The sequence below is a fragment of the Pecten maximus genome, chromosome 16, assembly GCF_902652985.1.
Source record: "Pecten maximus chromosome 16, xPecMax1.1, whole genome shotgun sequence".
Taxonomy (NCBI): domain Eukaryota; kingdom Metazoa; phylum Mollusca; class Bivalvia; order Pectinida; family Pectinidae; genus Pecten; species Pecten maximus.
Window position 1 is genome coordinate 20583440 of NC_047030.1, and position 21397 is coordinate 20604836.

The 21397-nt window shown below is 36.5% G+C and overlaps 1 protein-coding gene across 1 annotated transcript; it reads right to left on the bottom strand.

Moving 5' to 3' along the window:
• Positions 1 to 1036: 1036 nt before the first annotated feature.
• LOC117345164 (serine--pyruvate aminotransferase-like) lies at positions 1037 to 21191 on the bottom strand. The gene is made up of 12 exons (XM_033908166.1): positions 20820 to 21191; positions 17700 to 17779; positions 14233 to 14345; positions 13041 to 13105; positions 12314 to 12414; positions 8722 to 8792; positions 7995 to 8079; positions 6907 to 7002; positions 6582 to 6651; positions 5531 to 5626; positions 3106 to 3188; positions 1037 to 2616 (listed from the first exon to the last, which is right to left on the bottom strand). The coding sequence occupies exons 1-12, from the start codon at positions 21120 to 21122 to the stop codon at positions 2460 to 2462; spliced, it is 1320 nt and encodes a 439-aa protein (XP_033764057.1). The 5' UTR covers positions 21123 to 21191; the 3' UTR covers positions 1037 to 2459.
• Positions 21192 to 21397: the final 206 nt, after the last annotated feature.

Sequence of the window (21397 nt, forward strand, 5' to 3'; positions counted from 1 at the left end):
TATTGTTGATAAGGGGAAGCACTGTTATAGTTCACAGCTTCTGATACGATTATGCCACAACAGAAGTATAATTTTAGAATGTCATCTTATAATCACTAGTGCACCTTGCTTCTAGCCAAGGTTTTAGAAAAAATCGAAGCAATCGTTTCCTCCTCCTAAGTGAAAACGACATAATAATTGTCAGAGTAGTTAAACAATTGCGCTGGGGTTTACTGTCATTAATTCATAGTCAACGACAGAGAATCGACACTTAGAAAACCAATCATTCCAGGATAAAGGAAGTCCGTGTACTCTTTACTAATTTGTTCTGTAGTGGAGAATTCTCCGGTGTCGGTGGTCAATATGGTTAAATTTATATAAATGACTTCTTCTCTGAAACTGAACAATGGATATCATTCATATTTGACTGGTAGCACCCCTATTGGGTAGGGATTTAAATTAAACAAATGTTGGGGCTGAGATTTTAGGAATTTTTATTATGAATTTTACAATGAAACATACAGCGAAGCTATATATATAATTGTCTTCGTCGGTAGTGTGTTATATGTAACGGTTCTCTCCCTTTAAACGAGTTCGTACGATTTAACTCGTCACAAATGTGTTTTATGTAACAATACCCTGCCTTTACAATGTCTGTGGGATAGAAATCCTCAGAAGTGTTTTATATGTTACGGTTTTCTTCATTTAAAGAAGCTCATGCGATATAACTTATCGGTGGTGTCGCGACACGGGTTATCTCCCTTTAAACAAAATCGTTCGTGTGAAATAACCCATCCGAAGTGTGTTTTAAAAATATAACAGATACATGTACATGTATCTCCTTTAAACAAGTGTATGTTACATGTACATGTATATACCATTTTGCTATGCCACACCATTTGAACTTAAAATGAGCGATTGAGAGGATGGTGTCATTAGAAATAACATATAGTGAAACGCTTAGTTGTGTGAGACCTATATAGCTATATATTGAATTGTGCATAATACAACATTTATCCAGAGTAGAATATGAATCTAAACAAAGTAATTCTACATAGACCGTTCTCTCACTGGATAGTTTTATTCAACAATCTTAAAATATAGAATTTTCAACAAAATCATTTCATGTTGCTTCTATATAAATGTGTTCATGCATGTTACACACATTTCCTATCTGATAATTCCTTAGATATTACATGATAAGTATATATAAACTTTTGTAATATATTCATAATATTATGCTTGATGGGCTAAACATATCCACAGCGGTCTTTGGTATAATGCTGTTTTCGTTGTTCTCGACTGAATGTACATATTTTATATATCATACATACATATATATTCATATTGTATACTTTCAATTACTCTAGAAATCCACATCCAGTTATAATATATAATAATCCTTTATATCATATAATTCATACAACAATATAGAAATATCCACACAAAAGACACACATTGAAAATCTCCAGCTACATTGAGATAATTGTTGTTCTCGATACCAACACGAACACACACGTACAATATTACAGAGACCTCTCGGTAACTACTTTACACACAACAGCAGTTATCACATTATATAGAGTTGGCGGTTTAAGATCAGAATTCGTTCATCAACGGAAGGTACAGCGGGTACACGGGCGAAAAGCACCTTTAAATACCAATAAAGTCACAGATCTAAGGAGTTGATACCTAGTTCTTTGTACCTGTTACTGGGGCGGCGATAGCTCAGTCGGTTAGAAGATCCGAGGTGGGTGTTTGACGTTCCCAAACCGTGTCGGTTTGTGTTTCTCAGGAAGCTGATGAATGGGCCAGTCTGCTTTGCCCTGATTGTCCTTGAGCAAGATACTTTACTCTACTTGCTCTGGGTGGCAAGCGACGGGCCTCCATTACGTTGTTCTGTGATCATCATGAGGTAGTCACCAACTACTACAAGGAGACCCCACCGCACCCCAACCTCAAAATATGACTCTAACTGTTCACGAGGCGATAAACTGAGTAAACAAACAAACAACAAACATGCATCGTGCTTCCTTAGTGGTGCTAGGGTAAGCCCTGTGGAAATAAAGACTAAAAGATGGGGAAATCAAACTCTTCCCGATCGCACCATATAATTATTTGCATTGATATTCCCGTGAAGTCTTCATAAATTTTATATGAAGTAAAATATTGTATCTGATAAAAGAAATTGTTTGTGAAGGGTTGTTTCACATAAATGTTTCAAAATCCGATCAACATGAGTAATTCGACACAATATTTTATGGGTTTAACAATAAAACATACAAATTCAATCATTTTCACAAAAAGTACATGGATAACTGATATTTTTGAGATGTTGGAGCCTAAGTTGTGTTTTCATTCCAACAAACTGGCATTAATGACTGACTATCCAGACGTCCTTACATTTGCCTTTTTTCTACAATTAATTTATGAATCTTCTTAAATGCCTGACTTTATCCGATAACTCCTCGGTTTCACGTTCACAATTTTGACTTCTGTCTGTCGAGCTGAATTCCTTCCTTCAGAGCTCGGAGTACGAGTTTTACGTTGTCAGGCGTGGCGTTATATCCCATAATTCCTACCCGCCAAATCTTTCCCGCCAAATCTCCAAGTCCGCCGGATATCTCCACCCGGTATCTGTAAATCAACGCGGGAAAGCTTTGATATTAATATTCCAGGAATTCGTTTGATTTAAACCGCAATACCTGATAAGACATTCACTGCTAGATTTAGGGGAAAGCTGATTGCTTTTCTGTAAAATTTCTGCAGAAATGACAGCATTCTGATATATGACGCGTGTATATAAAAACTATACACTTGAATAATCTTGCTGCCTCATCCCATTTAAACGTACTGTATATCGAAATGATCTGTCTATCACACGAGAAACAAAACACATTCAAGATTGCTAATATCTATCAATCAATAAAAATAATACCTAAGCCAGGAGAACAATTGTCGTTATTTTAAACCATCTAAAAATAAACAAATAAAAAATCCATGTAAAGTTTCTATCTTCACTTGACTTTAGACGTTACCAGCACTTCTAATTTGGTTCAGTTTGCCAAGAAGTATCATATCTATAATTACATGTAGTGTAATATATTTTTAATTAGATAATCTCACGTGTTCATTGCGTAGTCGGCCACGTGCTTCCAGTTGACGTCAGACGGAACCCTGATGGCTGTTACACAAGGCAGTCGAACTGTCTGTTAAGATTGAGAAAAAAACATCTTAATTGAATGTGATACCGGAGGTCATCGACTTTATCCATCTTATAATTAACCAGAAACCACGCGCACAAACCAATTTTATCATTATCAGGATGTTTCCTAGCTAAAATGCACCTGTTACCACATTTATTACGACATCTACATTTGTATATAACTGTCTACATAAACTCGTACAGAAACATCTGCTGTGAGAGGCGACTGATAGCAGGGTCTCAGAGGTGATTTTATCTGTTGTCGTTTGTTTAGCGGACATTAAAAACCCAAGTTATACCATTGTTTCCCAATAAAATGTGTAGTAGTGTAATATTTGTATTTTAAATCATTATTATATGTTTTAGGAAATGTTGTAATTAATGTGTAATGTTATATTTATGTGCTTAATTTCTAATGTATTTTAATAAATGTACATGTATTATAAATATACTTGTGTTATATTAGAAGCCAGGTAAAATACCCTGAGGCTAATGGACAGCGTAAACAGTGTTTACCTGTGTGTAGTTTTACTTGGTAGGTATAGATATGGATTTAAATATAGATTTAGACCTTTGAACCTAGACTGACCTGTGGACTGAACTTGACCGGTTGTTTTTATTGGATACCATCTAGAGCGGGAAAAAGGCATGCTTTTTAGACAATTTATTATAATACACATGTGGTAAAATTATACCTGTCAAGGTCGAGAGTTGTTTCCCTTGAGTGTGAGAGAGTTTTTACTGTATTTTTGTATTTGTCTATTTCGGGGTATTTTTTACCTACTTAATAAATGGTGAACCGTCGATTTGAGTTTTCGTCGTGTTAAAAACCACCTGTTACAAATGTAGTGTGCCATAAAAAGGGACGGGAGGAGGGGTACATGTCTGGTACATGTACAAAGGAAAAGACTTCAACTGACCACATGTGGTCTTTGTAAGTCTTCCCTGCCTACTTCTATATTTTTTAGTTATTTCTGTGATACTAAATCCATAAGCGTCCATGATACATGTATATACAATGTATTATCAGAAGCTTTTTACTATAGACACACGGACGTCGGGTAGGAACATCAAATAAAACACTACAGGAAGGAGCAAACTAGAGCCGCTCATCAGATATAACCATACCTTGTCCGTGACCAGTAATTCTAGTCCTCGTGTAACATTTCATCAGATCTAACCATACCTTGTTTGAGACCAGTAATTCTAGCCCCTGTGTAACATATCATTACATATAACCATACCTTGTCCGTGACCTGTAATTCTAGTCCTCGTGTAACATCTCATCAGATCTAACCATACCTTGTCCGTGACCAGTAATTCTAGTCCTCGAGTAACATCTCATCAGATATAACCATACCTTGTCCGTGACCAGTAATTCTAGTCCTCGTGTAACATCTCATCAGATATAACCATACCTTGTCCGTGACCAGTAATTCTAGTCCTCGTGTAACATCTCATCAGATATAACCATACCTTGTCCGTGACCAGTAATTCTAGTCCTCGTGTAACATCTCATCAGATATAACCATACCTTGTCAGTGACCAGCAATTCTAGTCCTCGTGTAACATCTCATCAGATATAACCATACCTTGTCCGTGACCAGTAATTCTAGTCCTCGTGTAACATCTCATCAGATATACCCATACCTTGTCCGTGACCAGTAATTCTAGTCCTCGTGTAACATCTCATCAGATATAACCATACCTTGTCCGTGACCAGTAATTCTAGTCCTCGTGTAACATCTCATCAGATATAACCATACCTTGTCCGTGACCAGTAATTCTAGTCCTCGTGTAACATATCATCAGATATAACCATACCTTGTCCGTGACCAGTAATTCTAGTCCTCGTGTAACATTTCATCATATATAACCATACCTTGTCCGTGACCAGTAATTCTAGTCCTCGTGTAACATCTCATCAGATTTAACCATACCTTGTCTGTGACCAGTAATTCTAGCCCCTGTGTAACATATCATCGGATATAACCATACCTTGTTTGTGACCAGTAATTCGAGTCCTCGTGTAACATCTCATCGGATATAACCATACCTTGTTTGTGACCAGTAATTCTAGTCCTCGTGTAACATATCATCAGATATAACCGTACCTTGTCCGTGACCAGTAATTCTAGTCCTCGTGTAACATCTCATCAGATATAACCATGCCTTGTCCGTGACCAGTAATTCTAGTCCTCGTGTAACATCTCATCATATATAACCATACCTTGCCCGTGACCAGTAATTCTAGTCCTCGTGTAACATCTCATCACATATAACCGTACCTTGTCCGTGACCAGTAATTCTAGTCCTCGTGTAACATATCATCAGATATAACCATACCTTGTCTGTGACCAGTAATTCTAGACCAAGCTTTGCCACGCCCTCGTGCAACATCTCTGCACATTGCTTGTGGGTGTCCCAGCTCGCTTCAAGTCCCTTATAAATACATCAACATAACAAAATAAAATGTCGTGAACAAAGAAGATAACATAAATACTTATGTTGATATCTAGTACAAGAATAATCCTACATACATCATATATCATTCTAGTTGGAACACATACTACAGCCACCTCATGTTTTATGATAAAGATTTTGTAACAGAGGAAAGTTGCGATATACTACACATTATCTTATTTCATCAGAAACAGTATCAGCATTCGTGAGCTTCAGATTAAATGCAGAATGATTCTTTCCACGATAACTTATTTTCCTCAGAAATTGTATCACTATTCATAAGGATCAGATCGAAATACGGAATTACTGTTTCCCCGATAATGATTTTTTCAACGATAACTTATTTTCCTCATAAATAATATCGCCATTTGTGAGCTTCAGGTCAAATACGGAATTATTCTTCCCACGATAACTGATTTTCCTCAGAAATCATACCACCATTCGTAAGGATCAGATCGAAACACGGAATTATTCTGCTTTTTCTATCCCTATCAGAGGCAGTGATTGAAATTGTATTAATGATTCGCTCTGATACTCTTGTTACATGCAGTTCACATTAACGGGTGTGTGGACATAAAAGAGTTCGGATGGATTTTAAAATACCATAGTTAATGTAAAAAAAACAGTAATATTTATATATATAGTATACAAGAGCAAAAATAGGAATAAAATATAGATTTTTTATGGATACCCCAAAGTACAAAGAAATTAATACCGTGTATTCCAAGACACTGTATAAGCATGGAATAGATATCTCGGAGATATTTTCAGCTTAGCTAAAATTCACAAAACTACTACTTGTCTTACAAAGATCTACAATGCTTTTTTCAATCTCTGGAATATGCCATAAACTACTGGCTTGGGTCTGCGTTTATTATTATCAAAGATAAGAGTGCTATATTTTTAAAGATTTGTGCTAGGGTAGATTACTGACCTCCTCTGCAAGTCTGGCAAGCCCCTCCCTCAGAGCGTACACACTCGAAATAGGACCGGTGTGGTGATACCTGCTCAAACAGAATGATGGTTATTATTTTCTTCTGATTCAAAAATTGTTTCTTTAACAACAAACTTCCAAATTTTTTACCGATATGCGGAAAAATCATCTTTTGTTTTTCTTAAGTAAGAAAAAAATAATTTAACAACAAGCAATTAAACCACTCAACATGAACTTCTTCTACAGTCATAATTCAACAACTATATCCATCGGGACTTGTATTCGGAGCCCCTCTAGTGGTACGTCACAAGCTGCATCCTCTTACCTTCGGGATTCCTCGTCACAACCCCAGTAGTTGGCCAAGTGATTCATGTCGAAATAAAAAGACCTCACCGGTACTTTACGGCCTAACACTTTGGCCCTGGAATGGAAAAATCAACGTCAGGAAAACACAACATTCATTGTATCATCTAATTTATCCCTTTTTGCATCACAAATTCAACACCAAAATTTAAGTTATACAATATATAGTTTGTATATATATATATGTATGCTGAATCGTGAACTGCACTATATAGATAAGATTAGGCACATATGTATTCGAAAATGTACTACCTTATTCTACCAATAATCGCATTACTAGATCATAAATTCTGTATAGCCAGTACACATATCATTCACAGGCAAAATGTCTTCATGTCAATGCAGGTCAGTTGCATGTGAATATTTTCAGGTCAAAGTGTAATCAGAGAATACAGTTCATGTCAGGAAATTGACCTGAAATTGACTTGAAATTTACATCAAATTTACATGGAAGTTTTACCACAATTTACAGGAAGATATTTTCAGGTCAAATTGACATACACTTGACATGAAAATGTCTTCATTTGTATTTGATCTCATTTTCAGGTGGTTTTTTGGTAAATTTCGTGTGAATATTTTTTCAGGTCAAGTTTACTTCAAGATATTTTGCCTGTGTAGGCGAGCTTTATATAGTCCAGAGAACTACCAATATTCGATTTTATTATCTTCGTAATGAAGGACGAATACATTATGCATTTGTAATGCTGAAATTCCGTGCTTTATTGTGCTATAATTCATTATTTACAACTCTTTAAGGACAAATATTTAGACTAAAGTGATATAAAGACACTAACAATTTAGCATATCTTAATGCTTTCGTAACGATTTCTGACTAATTCCTTATGGTAAGTAAACGGGCAATCCCTAAGTCATACTGACAACTTCTTACTGAATGTTTTCTAGCGTTATTGAATACAGAATGATCCAATTTCATGGAATCTAATTAGAAACTTCAAATATATAATTAGAAATAACATATTTGTTATGGGTGCAACCTATATCATATCGAAAAATTATACAATATATCAAAGCGACAAAGATGGTATGTACCTTGCCTTATCTGAAAACGATATCGGACTGGCCCCTGGGGGAGCACTCAGAACCTTCTGTGCTCCTGTGTACATCACATCAATTTCTGAAATAAAACCCCAGCAGTTTAAGTATTCTTGACACTTAATTTCACAATATAGCACAACTATAATATACTCTGACTCAAATGATTTCTGACCGAAATGGTAAAAGGATAATTGCTTCCTTTAATAACATTAGGGCTATTTCTTTTATATATGTGTCCCTCTTCATTATCAGAGAAGAACACTTAATCAAAAACATCATCCTATCGACCAGGAGTGATGTAACTAGGGAGACAGAGGCACGTGACAGGTCTGTCACTTACAAAGACAAAGGACACAAAAGTCATCAGACATTTGAATATAAATAAAGTGACGATTTAATATTAAGTGAAAATAAAACTACATCTGTAAGATAATTACAGAAGTTTTTGGAACCAAATGTGTGGAAATCCGGAAGGAAAGCCAAGGAAATCAAAATGGATCATAATAGTGGAATATAGAAGGGGCGCATGGACTGTACCATAGTTTATAATTTAAAGGTATATAAAATATCATTGCAGCACCTTTATTAAGATTGCCGGGTCTGTCTGTGTCTATAGACCATGATTCTATTGAAGATCAAACATATATAATATACAGAATGGTTGATTGTAAGGTAGATTGACATTTTACTGTAGTGTCGACCGTTGAGTTATAATACTTACCCCACTTGTCCATGTACATGGGCACGCCTCCAAGGGCTGCCACAGAGTCCACGAGAAGCAGACAGTTGTACCTTGGAAAATTAAGAACAATGAATTATTATCCCTATGAGAGCCACTCAACAAATTCTGTAAATACACGGATCTCGTATGAACAGGCCATGAAAAGGAACAACAATAACAACACTTTCTTTGTGTTCTTTGCAATCACTGGGCTTGTTTGATTTTTAGGAAATTATTGTTCATCTTTATGCGCTCTAGCGGTACACCCATGTCTCAATATTGTGAGATTCTTTTACCAGACATTTGGAGGATTATTAGGGGGAAATCAATCGCTATTTCCTGATGATGTAAGCAAATGCATGATTAATTGGGTATGCAACTTTCAAAATTAAAAACACCCAAGGTGTACTATGAACTTCCTTTTGCAAATGCCAACCAGGGTTTAATTACCTTAAGCTATCACAGCAATATCCCTGATTTCAATGCTGTCACGACTAAGTCGTGTTCCTGTTATTGCTGGTAATTTGAAGCAGTCAAAACATGTTTGCTTCCTGAATAATCAATTATCTATGGAAACTTATCAACATTTTTTTTTTAATTTTAATTAATGTGTGAACTTGTAAACTGAAAGCGGATGTCGCATGGTGAATATGATATATATTTTGGCATGGAACAAACATATCTCTGAAAACCGATGGGATCTAATTATTGTGCATCATGAATACCTGATACTTCGTTACATTATACATACAAATATTCAAGTTGATTTATCTCTCAATACAAATCTCATTTCACTTCAAATATAGCTTCAGGTTCATGTCATTGTGGATAACTGGCTGGTTTTTTTTTAAACTATACTTCTTAGGTAAAATGTATGACTTCGCCAAGAGAAATTAAAAGTAACTGATGATGAAAATGAGGGAATCAAATGCCACAGTCTATATCAAGTAAACAGAACGATAGAGACTTGAAAGGAAGGCAGACATTCCCTAGAGAGAATACAATCAAATAACAACGTAACTTGTGGATATTTTGAAGTAATAATGGTCACATGTGGTCATTCAACATGACAGTGTTCATATTGTATAATTAATCAATGTTCCACAGCAATCCGGTATAACAATAATGGATTTTGATGATAAGTTATTTTGAGAATGATGTAGAAATCAATTTGGAATGCAAATATTAGCGATGTCAAATATGCTTCTGTCAATTTCAATATGAGTGTCAATATCTACATATATTCAACATCTATAATTTTAGCATTCAACATATTTATCAGGATCAAAGAGCCAGACGTCATGCTAGGAGCTATGCACTGTCTAAGCAATGTCAAAGATGCTTCTGTCATTTTTTAACAAGGGTGTCAATATCTTCATATATTAATTTTCTATAATTTTAGCATTCAGGATCAAAGAGAGAGATTTCAGGCTGGAACGTATACACGGTCTTAACAAGTAATAAAACAGTGAAACATAGTTGGTTTGGACAGAAAACTGTCTCCAAATATACGACTACAGATGTACTAATTCTAATAAAACTACTGAAGATAATACTTACTAAAGCTACAACACCGCTATTACAAACTAGTGCCCTGCAGGTAGGGCGTAAGAATTGTACCTGCTGCCCCCCATTGCATGATCGGAAGAGGCGACTAAATTTGGGATCTTATCTTTTCTCTTCTTTCTTAACAACTTTCTTCTTCCTAATGTCTCCCTTGACAATGCCTCACTTTTGGCCTTTAGTTGAGCGTTCGCCGCTGTGAGGAAGGCTTTGGGTTCTGTCCCCTAGCCGAGACATACCAGAGTCTTTAAAAATGGTAGTTGCTGCTCCTGCTTAGCGCTCAGCATATTAGGATTGGGACAACTGGTTCACCCGTTGTCAGTATAATGTGACCGGGTGGGGTGTGCTGCTGGGTGACTTCGGCAGTATGCTTCAGTGAGGTAGCACTATAAATCGGCAAAAGTTCCGGCCTATCACAAGGAGACTTAACACGAACATACCGCAGCCTTCCAAAACACACATACGCACTCGCCACACGCATGCATGTCGCACGCACGGGAGGCCGTCCTTAAATGACCTCAGCTGTTAATAGGACGTTAAACAAAATAAACCAAACCAAACCAAAAGTACAAACTAAGCCAGCGATATTACACATGTTATCTACTCCTTACTGAAATGTTTTACCTAGAAGGACATATCCTGGTGATAAACACATTATACTGTTACGCAACTCGAAACTCTAACACTTTATTTTATGCTACGGAAGGGTCTAACGTGCTGTACTATGTAAAGGTTTTTTTTAATCATGTATTATTCACCTACTAGCTATAACAAAGCTACCTACAAATGTACATTCAAGATATATACAGTTTGTGTACGTAAGTGTGTGTGAAAGTTGTCTTTGTTTCTGTATGTATCATATGAAAACATTATGTGGAAAATCTGTATAAAAATATCAAAATTGAAGAAAAAAAATAGTTGGTACATGATTTGTTAATGGGTATTGTGTCCGGTACCACAGATGGTTCTCCCTTTGGAATTAAAATACAACATTGCCTACTATGACTGTTGTGGATATTGTTTGATTTATTTTGACATGATACCTCCCTTTCTCTCTAATATGACGTGGCGAAACACACCATATATGGAAAAAACACTAATAATGTGGACCATTTTTCATTTGCTGATATTTGAAGTTGACAGGGATGATTACTTGGATCTGTGCCATATAATCGTCTCAGAGACATCACCAAATGGAATATAAATAATAAATACACAACATTTATATATCATACTATCTATATTGCAGAATGACTCTGAATGCACTTCACATTACATAATGATAATACATTTCATTTCAAGTGTGACATAACATTCAGAACACATATAGCCTATGTCGACACGAGCAATTTGATGATAATGTGCACAGTAGGTTTGCGAAAGACTTTTATAAGCAGACGTAAACAGGCTTACCTCCCCATACCGATACTAGACTTGATATTAGTTACGAAATAACGGCATTTTACTTTGCCGAGAACTAAAAAAGACCGAATGCTTAGATAATGCTGGACAAAAGAGGGTAATAACCAGAAATAGTAATGGCTATTCTGTGAAGTAATCGGTCTGGTTGAATGCATGCTAAATTCTTGCCGGTTGATGGTATTCCATGCATTCTACTGGACTAACATGATTCTTTAGTATATGAAGAAAAATACTTTGGAGTTGTATACCGCTATATCATAACATCATAGCTGTCTCAAAGCGGTTTGCAAATTATTATCCGAGATTGTTGGACCTTTAGCAACCAGACAAAGTCTTTTCCACCTCCTGTGGGAGCGTACCGCCGGAGCTGCCTGTTCGACGCTAACAGCTTACACACGACATTTCTTGCACTGCCCTACCACGTTACAATTTACAGCTTCGTTGACTGGTATACAACAGAGTATCTTGTTCAAGGATACAACACAGCGCCCGAGCCGGGACTCGAACTATCGACCCTTCGGTCACTAAGCCGCTGTCCTATCTATGGATCGCCCTGTCTCCATAAATATATATACACACTTAACTGTTCTGCATCTAGTCATCTTACTTGTGACACAGCTTTCCTACGCCCTCTAGTGGCTGTAAAGTCGACCCAGACGATTCACCGTGAGTAATGAACAGCAATGCTGGTTTATATGTTTTCAAGCCCTATGAAAAGAAGAAAAGAGACATATTATGAAGAGAATGGATTGTTAGATATATTATTCAGTAATCTGGTTTTTAAATCACATTTAACTCACAAATAAACATGAAATACATTGTGATAAATGTAGCAGTAATATTACAGGCATGAATCACGTTTATGATTCAGTAAAGAGATAGTGTCGAAGACAGAAGACATGTTATTCTTTAGAGCGTGGCGATTGTTGAAGCGAGACGTTTGTAGTAGCGTGACGTTTATTGTAGCGTGACAATTGTTGTAGCATGACGATGATTGTAGCGTGAATATGATTAAAGCGAGACGTTTAATGTAGAGTGAACAGTTATTGTAGCGTGACGATTATTATATCGTGACGATTATTATATCGTGACGACTATTATATCGTGACGATTATTGTAGAGTGACAATTATTGTAGCGTGACGATTATTGCAGTGTGACGTTTATTGTAGCGTGAAGTTTATTGTAGTGTGACTTTTATAGTAACGTGACGTATATTGTAGCATGAGGCTTGACAATTAGTGTAGCATGACGTTTATCATAGCGTGACGCATGACTATTATTGTAGCATGACGTTTATCGTAGCGTGACGTTTATCGCAGTATTGATCCTTACCTCCTCAATGTCTGCCAGACTGAACACTTGTCCCATGGGTTTATGTATTTTCTTTACAACAGCACCTACAATACAATATATACTAATATGATAAGTTTCGTCAGTTTGTAAATTTAATGTTCTTAACCCAGCTCTGAGGTCACGTATACTGACATTGTAAAATAAGCTGGTCTTAAAAATGAAATAAGCTATAGATTCCTTGCAAGGAAGTATTTCGGAAATAAGATGGTCCTGAAAATAAGCAGGAAACTCTCGGGAATTATACTTCTAGTAGGTTATCTATCTGCTGTAGTTTAAACGAAACTACAAACGACATCTAATATGTCAGCCTTAAATTATCAATACACACGACATCTAATATGTCAGCCTTAAATTATCAATACACACGACATCTAATATGTCAGCCTTAAATTATCAATGCACACGACATCTAATATGTCAGCCTTAAATTGTCAATGCACAGTCTTGTCTCTGATAGAGCCAATATGTCAGCCTTAAATTATCAATACAAACGACATCTAATATGTCGGCCTTAAATCATCAATACACACGACATCTAATATGTCAGCCTTAAATTATCAATACAAACGACATCTAATATGTCGGCCTTAAATCATCAATACACACGACATCTAATATGTCGGCCTTAAATCATCAATACACACGACATCTAATATGTCGGCCTTAAATCATCAATACACACGACATCTAATATGTCAGCCTTAAATCATCAATACACACGACATCTAATATGTCAGCCTTAAATCATCAATACACACGACATCTAATATGTCAGCCTTAAAGTATCAATACACACGACATCTAATATGTCGGCCTTAAATCATCAATACACACGACATCTAATATGTCAGCCTTAAAGTATCAATACACACGACATCTAATATGTCGGCCTTAAATCATCAATACACACGACATCTAATATGTCAGCCTTAAATCATCAATACACACGACATCTAATATGTCAGCCTTAAATTTTCAATACACACGACATCTAATATGTCAATACACACGTTTGACGGAATCACGTCAGCTTCGTAAAAGAAAAGGAATTGTTACAGACACTACACAGTCAATAGTATGTATGTGTAGATCACATCAATAACGTTTAACTGTTTTCGTACACGTTCATTTGGTTTAATTATATAAGACTTGTCTCATAGACATTACTCACCATTTCGGTTGGCCATATCGGCAAAACGATCACCCCATAGACCATTCACGCTCACTAGAGTGGTCTCCCCTGGCTCCAGTAAATTACAACATGCAGCTTCCATGGCGGCATGGACCTAAGATAAAAGGGAGGTAAGTCGAGAATACAACTATAGTAGTTACATATTGAAGGGAAAGTACGTATACAGATAAACGTTTACAATAGTAGTAAAGATAGAGTATTGTGCCGTTAGACGCGTTGTAGCTCATGCCCAACATCATATTGTAAGCAATATCGGGAGTCAACATGAGAAAACAACCTACTGTTGTCAAATTCCGTACGCGAATCTCTAAGGAGATACTCAACCTGAAACCTGGCAATTATGCTAAATGGAGATGTTATCCAAGTGATTTGTAGCTGAAAAGAGCCATACATCTTCGTGAAGTTATGCCGGCGTAGGAGAGTGAATATAGTTGGCAAGATTCTACCATCGCAAGAGGTTGTCACATTAAGGGAGACAACTGTAATTGAAAGTGTATTTGAAAAATGACGTGAGCAAAGAGGTATTTAAACTTATTCGCATGCAGACTTATTTGATTTAACTATTTGGACAAAAATGTAGTTATATATAGAAATAAAGTATATAATACATGCTTAATAGTTCGACTTGTACGTTTGTGTTCTTCGTGTGAACTTATGGGATATGGGATTTTCAAAATAGTTTATGAAACCGCACTGCTATACTAGGTATTGATCTTCAGAAATACATGTGATGATTTTCGCCTTTCTGAAAGAATATAATACATCGACGTGGCCACTATTTCTCAAACTGTCGTGCCAATGCGTTTCCAGCACATAAATGAAGTCTATCTCCTCCGTAGTGATTGAAACAGCCACGAAATCGGTGTCATTTTATGCAATTTATATTCCACCTTGACACCTGATTTGCCTATTGCGTGCCTTGTATGTTTACATCAGTATGGTTGTCTAGGTTATATAGGTAGGCGTTAGATTTATGTTTAGTTCGATGTACTTTATAATCCACACACGGCCAGGTACTGTAAATGGTCGTGCTATTGAAATTGCAATAACACTGGAATGCTAAAGTGTATCAAAATATGAAACCCGGGAGATCCAAACAAAGCATAAGTTTAGTTATTTTAGCTATGATATTAAAGTCATATACTCTTGTTTTGTCATGTTCCACTACTGCGTGACAAAAGGTTTATTCCTAGGTAATCTTTATCATATGGTCAAATGGTACCGGGTATGCTGTAATCCATCACTATATTTATTCACTTCATTAATAAATGTTTTGTCACCCTCTGCAAAAATGAATGTCAAAAAAGGGATGAACTAAGGGTCAAAGTCCGGTAGGTTGATCTAGCTCAGAGCACTTTGCGTGTTATTACAAGATACTGCTAGATAATCTTCATGCTATTTTAGCATAAAAATATTTTTTTTTAAAAGTTGTTTATATAAAAAAAAAAAAAAAAAAAAAAAAATCCAATATTGCTCTCTGTATATCTGCGGTTAATTCATTTGGACATGAACCGCGGCGTCTTTGCACTTTTGTTGTGTTTCATTGGTTTTCGTTGCAGAGCTGAGGGGGGGGGGGGGGGGGGGGCTGATGTATTGGTGAGATTTCGTTTGGGTATTATTTGTGATCTATTATGGTATGGACAGCCAAAAAACGACCACTGCAAAACGGGATTGGCAAGGCTTATCTCCCTTAGTATTTTAAAGTTTTGTTGAAAGTTTTAATCATAAGAGCTTTCGTCACACGTTAAGTCAGGCCCGGAAAATCAAGTACCTTGATAATGGACGAGCTGTTATTGTTCTACCTGTAAGTAAGTTCGCCCAAGTGGAAAATTAAGCCAAGGAATGATGTCCTGGGGTACATTTACAAAACGTCGAGCATTTTCGTCAGTGTTCCGGAAGATGATCTGCTTTTAAAGTTATTTACATATGACACCTGTGTACTACTATCAAGCCATGCGTTCACGGTATTCAATATCGAAATATAGTCGTAAAGCTGGCTCTATGAAATTACATCTTGTATCTGTAAATAGGATGATGGTGTATATCAAGGGGTTTATTAAGAATACAATAAGCCTTTTCACTACAAATGTAAAAGGTAACTTCTACAGCCAGGCTCAGCATCAAACCTCTAAGTTATTGTTTTGTTTTTGTTATTTTGATTTGTTTGTTTGGTTTTGTTTTTTGTTTTTGCTTTTATTTTTATATTTTTTTTATTTAATTATGTTATTTATTTACAGAATAGCGACTGTACTTTTGGTACAGTGTTGAATAAAAACTGTAAAATCCGTGACGCTTTTACCTGGACATAATTTAAATCGCATTTTCTTTTCCTTTCTCACCAGGAGTACAATAAAACCTATACCCCAGGTACTGTCTTATGTGACTTGGCGTTTTGTGACTGTTGAATATTGTTTGATATAGTGTTTACTATGCAATACATTGACATTACTCCATAATGTCTGACTGAGGTGACCGTGTCCTGGAAATATCAATGAAGTGTCTACCTTAAGTTTATAGGTCTAAGTTGTACTATAACCGAAGAAGTAAGATGAATGCCCATAATTAATTGTAGCTTAAAGCTCGAAGGAAACCCAGCTTACCAGCCTAGTCCCGTGTTGAATTAAAGGCTGAAAGCATCTTACTTATAGAACTGGTAAATCAGAGGGAATTGTAGAGTATCAGACACGCTAAGCTCCCCACAAAATATTTATTTTATGAGATATCGCCAAGCTGTCGTATCCATTGAAAAGTCTTCTATAAGCCAGGCTTTTTCATGACTGTCACTAAGATCAGGCTAAATATAAAATCTGCCATAAACCAACTAGAGACTGTGACCTATAACTTCAGATTCTATAAATATGTATGTATATATTACATGGTATACCTCCTAGTTCCGCTTTCGCAATGGCGCTCCTAAGTCTTTTTAGTGAATATAATGCTTACTATGGAGTTATATCTAATAATAAGAAAAACAAAAATAAAAGAATCAAGAAAAGTGAGAAGCTTTTCAATTCATGATTTTGTTTAATTTTTCTGAGGAAAGCGTAACAGTATTTAAGAACAATTCCTAATATATGAATATTTCCCCATCACATGCATGATAGGTGGATGGCAATACATTTGCCGTTCACCTAGGCGCTAGGGTTTCAATTCCCCGATCGGATGTGAACATTTTCTCGAGGTACTCCAGTTTTCTCCCCCTGAACGCTTCCATCCGGACCAGCAAGATATTGATATTGAGATAATATAATTTGTATAACCTGTTTCGCAAATGTTGTGAAAGAATAAAGTTTACATTTACATTTATGTACACTTAAATCCAGTAATGTTTTCTCATGGAAAAAATTATGTTTAAAATCAGGAAAATTGATGAAACCAAAGTCAGTTTCTGTTGAAGCCCCTTCCTACGATATTGGTGAGATTAAAAGGGTTATACTGTATAGCTACCTGTGCCCGAGACACAGACTGTCCAGTTGTTGTTTGTCTGGAAGGCGTACTTCACACCATTCTTCACTTCGTCCATAATCTAATTAAATACAACAAACGCATTATTATTAAACTCTATTGAACCAGATATTATTCCATTATAGTGTCTCTTTTTAACAACCTTTTGATGATACCTCATGACATTTATAAAAAAAAAAAGGAACATCAATCCACTTCAGTACCATAATTAAACAGCGTATATCTTTTAAATTTTTTAATTCTAAATTAAAATTCTGATCAATATTTGCTCCTGTTTAGAATAAAAACATATATTTCGTGTTTTATACAATATCAAGAGAATACTTAATTGATTATATTACAGGAGTAATTTAGCCTACAGCCATATCTTAAGATTTATTAGGTCTATTTTGATTTCCGCGACTTTCCCTCGGGACTTCAATAATTTTGGTCCATAGCATCACTGAGTCTTTGGAGGACGAGATTTCTGTATGATGACCCTAGCATCACCGAAGAATCCTTGAGCGACGAGATGCGGATTTACAAATACGAGGGCTGATTGACAAGTTGTGAGCCTCGTATTGAAGGAGGTAACCAAGGATGTTCTTTTTAAGTCCTACTATTGTCTGACTATAATCTAATTGATCGTGATATATGAATATTCGAAATCAGGTAGGACGACGAAAAAGACATTTTCTTAATCGGAGTCATTTTCAAATTAAGAATTGTACCTGCTGCCCCCATTGCATGATCGTAAGAGGCGACTAAATTTGGGATCTTATCTTTTCCCTTCTTTCTGAACAACTTTCTTCTTCCTAATGTCTCCCTTGACAATGCCTCACTTTTGGCCTTTAGTTGAGCGTTCGCCCCTGTGAGGAAGGCTTTTGGTTCTGTCCCCTAGCCGAGACATACCAGAGTCTTTAAAAATGGTAGTTGCTGCTCCTTGCTTAGCGCTCAGCATATTAGGAGTGGGACGACTGGTTCGCCCGTTGTCAGTATAATGTGACCGGGTGGGGTGTGCTGCTGGGTGTCTTCGGCAGTATGCTTCAGTGAGGTAGCACTATAAATCGGCAAAAGTTCCGGCCTATCACAAGGAGACTTAACACGAACATACCGCAGCCTCCCAAAACACACATGCGCATTCACCACACGCATACATGTCGCACGCACGGGAGGCCGTCCTTAAATGACCTTGGCTGTTAATAGGACGTTAAATAAAATAAACCAAACCAAACCAAACTTCAATAAAATCAACGACAACGTAGTAAATTGACCTATGAACTCCAACATAATGTTAGTGTAAACTGAAATAGCTATTTTTAAGTAGATCTGACTGTCTTGGGGATATTTTTTGTTTCTTGATGCACGACGTCCACCTTTTTTTTGCTGCAAGTGTCACTCTTGGGTTCAAGAAAGACAAAAGCAGCCGTATTCGGCATATGCGCTGTATCTTAGTTCACTAAATTTCCTTCTAAATGTACCATGCACTTATGTCATTTAAGTAAATTCTTTCTGTTCTACATGTCCTTCTTTAAACCACTTTTGGCTGTTAATTGATCAGGGATTCGGGTTTTAGACTATGATCGCTATAAACTTTATTGGGTATGTCCCGAACATAAGTTGTTAGAACCTCAGTTTTATGCACTGATATATACTGACAGTATTACATTGGTATAATCTGATACAGAGAAGGAATATTTTTATATTTTTCGTCCTTTTTTCAATTAATTCCTTCACATTGTAAAGAAGAATCAACTCCCTCATGTGAGGTAGGGTGTCGGATCTCGTGATTTATTGTTGTCTAGGATACCCGAGAGTTTAAATGATTCATAGAGTTTCTAAGGCATTATACTGTAACCTTGAGCCTCTAGCTACCCATACCTATGTTTATATATATCCATTTATAAAAGATATATTTTATTTCTATGACGTCAAGCATTTCTGGGTGTTTATCGAGGAAATATGATACGGATAACCACCAGCGCTCACTGCAATGTATAGTTAGATTCACGGCAGTTTAACGTAGCTTTGTTGGGTAGTGTGAAAAATAACATTTAACGGTAAGCAGAATTACTTCCGGATTAATTATCATGTAAGCAAAATGAAAGTTGAATGAACAATTTGAAAGTGTATGTTGTTTTTATCAAATATATATAATACTCTTTGGTATGTTGACTGGTGAAGTTGACACATCTTCAAACAGCTGGGTCCCGGTCACGGTTCAGTAGAGATGGATCGAAGATGGCTGCCCCCCTCAGTAGTCGGGGTACATATTTAGGTATATAATATTACAGAATACACATAAGGCGTTTCAGATGGGCTGTTTTGACCTATATAAACTGAGACTATGGAGGTACATTAACACATATCGTCACTTAAGTACTAAATAGGAATACAAATTCGAACTGAGGGAGATATGTATGTATGTTACACGGTTATATATTTATACAAACTGTATGTCGTGAATTGTCATGAATTGTCATGAAAGCTATTGTTGTCAAGGATGCTGATGATATCGTGTACAACAGGGACTTTGGTCAGACTTGTCAGCTTATCTCCTGTATGTTGAGAATCTAATGTCAACACTGTTTGCAGTTTTCGAAAAGAAAAATAACCGGGGGAATGGTTAGAAGGATTGTAAGTAATAATTAGGATAAAAAAGAGTTGCATTTTCACTTTAGTTTTTATATATATGTGACTCATGTCAGATGTTCTCATAGACGATTTTATATGAACAAAGCTGTCAATAACAATACTTTGCTTATTACGTCAAAAGAGCGTGTTGATGAATAGTGTAAGTATGCATAGATAAGTCTTAGCCTCTTAGGACATCTATATTCTGTATTTTTACAATACTGCATCATTTGATGTTTTTAATCCATTTATCTACACACTAATTCTTATCAACAACCACAGAATGTTTTTATTACAACACTGCTACACCCTATCGATAGAACACGTAAGAAAATTAATTAGGCAACGTAACTAGAAATTATGAGTGATATTATTATAATTATGCTATATTAAACTGTCATATTTAAACTTGCATTAATTAGCTCCACACTCTGGTTGTAAGTACCCGACAGCGACACCCTCTAACATTGTGGGGCTGTATAACTCACCTGTGTAAACTCGGGATGGAGGTGTCCTAGGACGGGTAGGGCACTGGCGTTAAGTATCCGAGGAGGACAGTTTGATGGGCCGGGTCCCATCAGTAATTTCCGGGGAAAATTCATCGGATGGAGGAGACTCGCCGGTGGGGCTGACAGGGAACTCATCTTGGCCCCTAGAATCCAGGAAACTGTTGGTAGTTGTAGGTTATTTGGGGACAGCAGGCGATTTCGTGTCACTACCGCATTACGTGACGACAATTTCCGCATCACAGAGTATGTGCGTGGAATACTAATAAATCTCACTGACTCCATACTTGGTTTTTAGGCGGACAATTTTCAACCTGTAAAGTCTCTAACTCTGTGTCTCCTGGAGATAGTGGCCACTATATGGGTCACTCTTTACCAGATAGAGTCCGTGTATTATTTTAAGCTAAATACACAGGTGTATGGTGACCCATGATAAGGGATAAAATTGATAACAAGAGATATCAAATTACCTCGACAGGTAAGAAGATACAGGCTGTCATAGACCTTTCAAACTCCACTCTGCATCCTATCCCTAAGTCTGAATAGAAGAGATTCACAAG